The 8,162-nt window shown below is 43.1% G+C and overlaps 1 protein-coding gene across 1 annotated transcript; it reads left to right on the forward strand.

The window, feature by feature from the left end:
• The first annotated feature begins 6,683 nt into the window (after window positions 1–6,683).
• Window positions 6,684–7,604, forward strand: LOC110101300. Its single transcript, XM_020829145.1, has one exon. It carries the CDS (start codon window positions 6,684–6,686, stop codon window positions 7,602–7,604), a length of 921 nt encoding a protein of 306 aa, XP_020684804.1.
• The last annotated feature ends 558 nt before the right edge of the window (window positions 7,605–8,162 follow it).

Raw genomic sequence — 8,162 nt, forward strand, 5'->3', positions numbered from 1 at the left:
ATAAAGATTGTTTTAGTAATTATTGGATTTCCATGGGTTGATGTAAACCAACTATAGATATAAAAGTATTATGATAAATGACTGATGGCTGATCTTCGAATATATATAAATATATTTGAAATGATTGTACATTTGGGTGTCAATATTTGGAAAAATTATTAGGTCCGGACACTGGACTTAAAGATATGTCTTCACTCCAATAAAATATTGACATTTTGAATGTACACGTGTCCACGAAATTTTAAGTAAAGTGAGCCAAATGCTCAGGTAAAGCGCAGTCAGACAACGATCTTTATGACCTCCGTTGACTGTCGACTACGGTCCTTCTGACTCGTCGCCCACCAACTATAGTCCTTCCCTCTTTTCAGTGGTTTTCACGTAAAAATCTTGGTGTCTCTTGTTAATACTTCACCCTCTCTTTTTATCTGTATGCATGTCAGATCTTCGTACAAAGCTAAGACGTTAAACATTATTTTTCTCTACCGCCTTGAATACTCAAGGACGCGACAATTATGACACTATATTATTTAATTTAATTTAATTTGCTATTTTACTATACTATAAGAAGCTAATTTAATTAAAATTTTCATAATAGTTAACATAAAGTTATATTGTTGTTGCGTCCTGGAGTATTCGCGATGGTAGAGAAATATATACTTTAACATCTTAGCATTGTACGAAGATCCAGCACACAATCAGATAAGTGAGAGGGTGTAGCATTCATAAGAGACACCAGAGTTTTTACGTGGAAAACACCTGAAAAAGGGGAAAAACCACGGGGCCTGGCCCAATTTGAATGAATCCACTAGTATTTACAGTCGATTACAAATGAGGCCCTTTTTTCGGAGGAGACCTTAGATTGATGTAGAAAATGTACATCATATAGATTGCATTACATGGTAGGAGTTACATATACATATTTATTTGGTCGGAAGGATCGTAGTCGGCAGGAGACCGGGGTCAGAAAGATCGTTGTCTGTTGATGGAGGTCGGAAGGACCATAGTAGGCGACGGAGGTCGAAAGGACCGTAGTCGGTAGGAGACATGGGTCAGAAAGACCATTGTTAGTAGATGGAGGTCGGACGGACCGTAGTAGGCGACGAAGGCCTGAAGGACCGTAGTCGGTAGGAAACTGGGGTCTGAAAGACTGTTGTAATAGGGCGGTACTTTGGTAGAACTCTAGGAGACAAGTGGTGGCCCAGCAGAAGTCCGGACCTCAGGTGGTGTCCTGGTGGAGCATAAAGTCTTAAGTGGTGGTCCGGCGGAGCAATGGCATTAGACGGTGGTCCGGCGAAGGTGAGGGCCTCAAGTCACTATAGGAAAACCCGCTTATATCCGCCGGTAACAAGTGAAATCCGATGAAAATCTGGGTTTCCGGCGCACTTTCCGGCAGAATGTCGTGCGCCGGTTTGGTTCGCGTCGTAGAAGGACTTCCGACGTAAATTAATCCTCCGAAGGTATAATATATAGACAAGTTAAAAACCAAGAAGGTACAATGCTGATGTGGCAAGAAACACTAAAACCGTTGGTACTTAACACCCTCCCTCAAATTAACCATTCTCTGAACAAATGGTTAATTTGGATCGAAGATATTGAAAACGGTTTATAGGTAGAGCCTTCGTGAGGATATCCGCCAGCTGATCTGTGGTACAGATGTGATCGATCCGAATATTTCCTTGGCGAATATGATCACTGATAAAGTGATAGTCGATCTCAATGTGTTTTGTTCTGGCGTGAAAAATGGGGTTGTTCGCAATTGCAATTGTAGATGTATTGTCACAATAGAGCTGTGTCGGTGAGGTGATCGGAATGTCGAAGTCCGAAGCGAGCCGGCGAAGCCAGATCGTATCGGAAGTCGCAGCGGCTAGTGAACGGTACTCTGCCTCCGTCGACGATCGTGCTACTGTCCTTTGTTTCTTCACCGACCAGGAGATAAGATTTGGACCGAGAAATGTACAGTAACCGGACATAGATTTCCGGTCATTTGAATTTGCCGCCCAGTCTGCATCACTGTAGCCTCTAAGAGTAAGTTCGCCTTGAGTTATAGGAAGGCCGTAATCTGTGGAGCCTTTGATGTATCTAATGAGGCGTTTTAGAGCTTGGTAATCACAAATCCTCGGGTTGTGCATATGTTGGCAAACTGAATTGGTGGCGAAAGCAATGTCGGGTCGCGTGATTGACAGATATTGAAGTGATCCGGCGATCTTGCGGAATAGCTGTGGATCATTGAATGGACTTTCGTCCAGGTGTTTAGGTTCCTTGGTCGTAGCCGGAGACGGAGCTGGCTTACACTCGGTCATACCTGCATTGCGAACGAGCTCATGTGCATAGTGGGATTGAGAAAGAAAATACCCAAAGTTAGTTTTAATAACATGTATGCCGAGGTATAAGCCCATTGCGTTTGGGTCCCCGGAGAAGCACCTGATTGTCCTGAAGGCTCTTTATAACGAATTCGTTAGCGGTAAAAGAAATCGACACATTGTTATCGGAAGTAAGACTAGAGACAGAAAGAAGATTATGTTTTAAATGCGGGATGTGTAAAATTTTTCGTAGATAGAGCTTACGAGTGTGCTCGGGTAGCGGCAAGATGCCTTGACCCGAGTTCTGAATGGAAAGGTTGCTTCCGTTGGCAATAGATACCGAGTCATAGCCGGCGTAAGGGACCGAATGCTGAAGATTTGTAGCATCTGCGGTGAGGTGGGAGGAGGCACCCGAGTCCAAGATCCAGTCATGCGTATTGACTTGTTGTTGTTGTGCCGTGAGCGCCCTCGAATTTGTCGGCGGTGCGTAATTGAGATTGCATCTATGACAGCAGTTGAGAGCCGCATGGCCAAGCTTGCCGCAAATCTGACAAGTGGTACGGTGGGTGGGAGGTCGAACAGACGATGATGCTTCTACGGGCTGCGTTTGTCTTTCATTCGTCTGTTGTCTTGGAAATGGGCCCTTGCCTCTCGGCTTTTTCCCTTTGTAGTTGCGATTAGAGAATAGTGCCGTGGACTCAGATTGTTGAGTCTGGTCTTTGAGATTCTGTTGCTGAAGGATAATTTCTTCACTGCTGAGAAGTGAATAAAGGTCGTCCAGGTGGATGGGTTGCATCGATGTTCTAATAGCCGTCTTGAATGAATTGTAGGCAGAGGGCAACCCGTTCAGAATGTAGAGTACAATGTCTTCCGTATCAACGGTGGAGCCGGCGGCCGCGATGTTGTCTACAATTGTCTTGATTTGATCAAGATATTGTCCCATGGTGCGATCTCGCATCTGAATTTGATGTAGCTCGTTCTTGAGCTGAATTACTCGCGATCGGTTGGTGGGTTGAAGTCTTCGTTCGAGAGCAGTCCAAACTTCATGGGCGGATCCAAGATTGATCACATATGGTAGAATCGGTGGAGAAATGGTGGCTAGAAGAGCCGAAACGAGATTGCGATCAACCAGCTTCCATCGATTTTGTTCCTGAAGAGTCGAGTTCAGTGAGCTGACTGCTTGACCGGTTAGATGAGCTTCGTATCCATTAGCGGCGAAATGCTGCGACAGTTGCAGGCGCCATATGGAATAATTGTCGGAGGTGAGAGGATTTGGAACCATATTCTTGACATTTGAGATCAAGAATTTTAGCTGAGGGGGAATGAGGAGATCAGAATCTTGATTTGAGGTAGTGGACATGGTTCTGCCTTCTGCTCCGGATCGGCGTGATCCGGCGTCGTCTTCGTCCGCCATGATCCTAGCGACCGCTAGCCAGACAAGCGCGAGGGAGACGAACCAAGATCGAGGCGATAGAGCTTCTAAGCTCTGATACCATGAGAAATTCCTTCACTGGCTGAAGGAATGAGCGGGTGAAGAAGAAAGAGTAAATGCAAGAAACAGAGAGATAAAGGAAATAATGAATTCCATTAATCCAGACTATTACAGAGAAGTATAATATATAGACAAGTTAAAAACCAAGAAGGTACAATGCTGATGTGGCAATAAACACTAAAACCGTTGGTACTTAACAAATGTCACACTCAATGGAGAATAATACTACTTGCTCCGGGGAAGAAACGTCATCATAAATGATAAATACAATGATTATTTTCCCTTGGATTATTTTTCAAGAAAATCTATCTTAAAATCAACTCCTCATATTCAAATTGAGCTTATACTTGCTTGAAATCTACTTAACCATCATAAAATTGGAGTTACTTTAGAAGATACAACCACTTGATACAACCTTTTCTGTTAGCATTGTGTTAATTTATTTGCAATCCTAAAGAATCACTTCTTAGGGCAATATATAAAATTCTATGAGTCTTATTAAAAGAGGCATAGTATTTGACTCTTAAAGTATACGCATATGTAGATTGTGTGGGTTCTATAGTTCGGGGTCTTGGTCCTTTTTTTAATAATATTTAAATGGTATGTAACAACTTTGTTGCATCTGTATTGCGTTTGTAAGAACTTTTCCCTCACGTTCTTGTTATTTCTGAATACAACTTCTATAAACAATAATAATGCAGAATAAATTCCTAAGTTCCCCTAATGGCACAGCTTAAATATCTCCATTATTTTTATAAGTACCCATTGAATCATCCTGCTCCATTTTCCATGATGTGGCATCAGAGAAAGTTATGAGTCCGGATTGAAGAGCTTGTCCTGATGGTAGATGCATCCATGTAACATTTTCTTTGGATATTCCCTACTTTATTTACAAGTTATGTCATTTTTATTGGGACTTTGATATAATTAGTTTTTTATTTATAGCTTTTTTCCTTTCTAAGAACCTAGGGGCGTAAAATATTGATCCGACCCGAAACCCGATATGGATCTGACCAAAAGAATTTTGAGTTTGGGTCAACCTATTTGCCTGATGGGTTGGGTTTGGTTTCATTTTTTGACCTGTTTATAACCAGGTCGAGTTTAGGTTGATCTGGAAACCTGAAATCAGTCCAGATTTGAACCGCGGGCATCAGGTGTTCTTAGTCCGGTCCCGAGTTGCGATAGGTATCATGTGGTCTGGCCTCGGCCCCATGTCCCGCATATCTGGTCTGGCCTTGGCCTCACGTCCGGCACCCATGACCTACCTCCCTTCTATCGCCTGCAGCAGTCCCAGTCACGGCCCGACCGATCAACCCTGCAACCCTTTTGTTGAAATCTTTGACCGGAAGAGTAGGGTCGAGCGCCAACTCCATTTGCAGTTCGAATCATATGACGAATCCCTCGCTTGCAACATCATTGCCAACGACAAGCATCCGTCGCTATGGTTGTTGGAGTTGGTTCCAGCTCAATTGTTTGTGTCTAGGTTTGTGGGTCGCTGCAGATCAACCCAGTAATCCGCATGAGTTGGGTGCAAGTTCGAATTCATGACCCATTTGCAAATCTGGATCGGGTTAGGTTTAACCTATTTGGACTTGGGTCAATTCGAGTTTGACTTGGACCTGACCCGTTGACCCATTTTGACACCCCCTATAAAAACTCTTATATTATTATTTGGTTTATTATGGTGTATGGAGAGAGCTATAGTTGTGAATGGAGCTGGCTAAATTTATAACCAAAACGTTACAATATTCAATTTAATTCAACTTCTTGTAGATATGAAGAATCGAAAATTGACTTTGGCTTCGTTTGAGACGGCTTTCTTTCTGCTTCTTAAAGAAGCTCTTTAATACAAAAATCAAAATTTTTGTACTAGAAAGTTGCTTTAAGAAGCATAAAAAAGCTGTCCCAAATGAAACTTTAGTTGTTTCAGAAACCTATAAAGGAGAGTAGCGATAGGACGATAAGATTGGCATATATGATGAATGTGAAAGATTGTTTGATCAAAATTGAATGGGCTAGAGGGTTTAATTAAGGATTGCATAAATTAAAATTAAAAAGAAAACTGATCATTTATGTTTTAGCTCCTATGAGTTTTACTGGTAAAGGCAGTCCCAGTCACGGCCCGACCGATCAACCCTGCAACCCTTTTGTTGAAATCTTTGACCGGAAGAGTCGGGTCGAGCGCCAACTCCATCTGCAGTTCGAATCATACGACGAATCCCTTGCTTGCAACATCATTGCCAACGACAAGCATCCGTCGCTATGGTTGTTGGAGTTGGTTCCAGCTCAATTGTTTGTTTTTAGTGTTTTCTAGAAGCTTCTAGGGGAATTGGGGAGGTCCAAAGACGATTCTATCATCAAACATCAATTTCAATGAAGAAATGATGAGCACACAAAATAATTTTTTTTTTTTATATATAATAAGAATGATGAGCACACAAAATAAATATCCAAGTTTTAATTTATAATTGAGAGACAAACCCCCTAACCAAATCCAACAACAACAACAAGAAATTTAGAGCATAATAATATAATAACAATCCTAAGTAATTTGATTTTGCTATGGTTCAATTATATAAGACGAGATTAAAAGTTTCTTCTCAATAAAGGGAAGGAAAAATAAAAAGCTTTGCTATCGGCGACTATTGACCAATGAAAAAGAAAAAAAAAAAATTAGAGCCACTGTCAATTGTAGGCTTTCGGTCAAAGGAGAAAGAAGATGTTGAGGAGGGAGTCTCTTCTAAAGATTATTGTGGGGAGTAATGGAGTATTAGCATATAAAACAATGACTGTATTTCCCGTTATGTGTATTTAAGGCTTTACCATTATTTTGTCTCTTCTTCTTTCTCCCTGCTTCTTTCTTCCAAGTTCTCATGGTATCAAGAGCCACAATGGGATATCAAGATTCAGCGGAAGCTTTACCTCCCTCCTCCTCCTCCGATCAAACCGACAACTGCACCACTCCAAGCCACATACCGCAACCCCTAAAGTTCCTTGTCTCCAACATCAAGAACCTTGCTCCTCATCCCCTAACGACAGAGAACTACCCCATTTGGCGTATTCAACTCCTCCAGCAATTCACCGCAAATGGCTACGTCGGCCATCTTACCGGCACCATCACAGCTCCCTCGGACACCACTTCCGCTGCTCACGCTCAATGGCTCCTCGTCGATAGCAATCTTCTCTCCGCTCTCTTCTCAACGGTCTTGCAATCCATTCAACCGTACATTATTACCTCCACCACCAGACAAGAAGCCTGGCCTGTTCTTGAACGTCGCCTTCAACCCACCAGCCACTCTCAGGAAATTCAACTCAAGAAAGAGTTATACTGCGTTCAAATGAAAGATCTGCCCATGCAACAGCTCACCCGCATTAAATCTATTGTGGAAAACATCTCCGCATCCGGTTCGAAAATCGACCCTGAAGATATCATGCTCCACATCCTGAATGGCCTTCCTCCCACATTCATGTCCTTCATGTCAACGATCCAGAACTCACTGCTTCCTATAGATATTGACACGTTCTACTCTCTACTATGCAATGAAAAAATTCATATGCAGCAAGAACTTAATCAAGATCACACCAACAACTCTGCGACAACAGCTCTTTATGCCGCCCCATCCAACAACTATCGCAGTCGCAACAACACCAAACGCTTCAGAAAACCCAAGAACCCGCAGCCACCGCTTAACACCTCGGCCTATCCGCTCAACTCACCCACATCTCAGAATTTGGCAAGACCAACGTGCCAAATCTACGGCAAAATCGGACATGTCACGCTGAACTACTGGCACCGATGCAATTTTAAATAAGCCCCTACCGATTCTAGACAGCCTCGCGCCCTTCTTGCCAATCCCAGTACCGCCGGAAGCTAAGACTGAATTCTTGACTCCGGCTCCTCCGCTCATCTCACTCCAGAAGCAACACAACTCTACTACCCGACTACTTACCAAGGATTGGACACGGTTTCTACTGCGAATGTTCCACGCTTCCTATCCACAACACTGGCAAAGGTCTTCTTCCGCTCCCGGACACCTCTCGTAAGCTCCACCTTCACAAGCTCCTTCACATACCATCCCTCACCCACAACCTCCTCTCCGTCTCTAAACTTACTACACACAATTGTATCTCAATAACTTTCGATGCTAACGGTTTCATTATGAAAGATCTTCGGGACCAACATCCTCTACTTCATGGTCAACTTCATAACGGCCTAAACCTCATTCGCATCTCCCCAGACACTCGCCATGCTGTCTTCACGTCCACAACCACATCTACTCACAACTGGCACTCCCGCCTCGGTCACACGAGCAAGGAAACTCTCTCCGTTCTTGCCCGCCATTTTTTGGCGTGATGCGTGCAGATGATGG

This window comes from Dendrobium catenatum, unplaced genomic scaffold (genome assembly GCF_001605985.2).
Source record: "Dendrobium catenatum unplaced genomic scaffold, ASM160598v2 fragScaff_scaffold_1220, whole genome shotgun sequence".
Classification (NCBI taxonomy): domain Eukaryota; kingdom Viridiplantae; phylum Streptophyta; class Magnoliopsida; order Asparagales; family Orchidaceae; genus Dendrobium; species Dendrobium catenatum.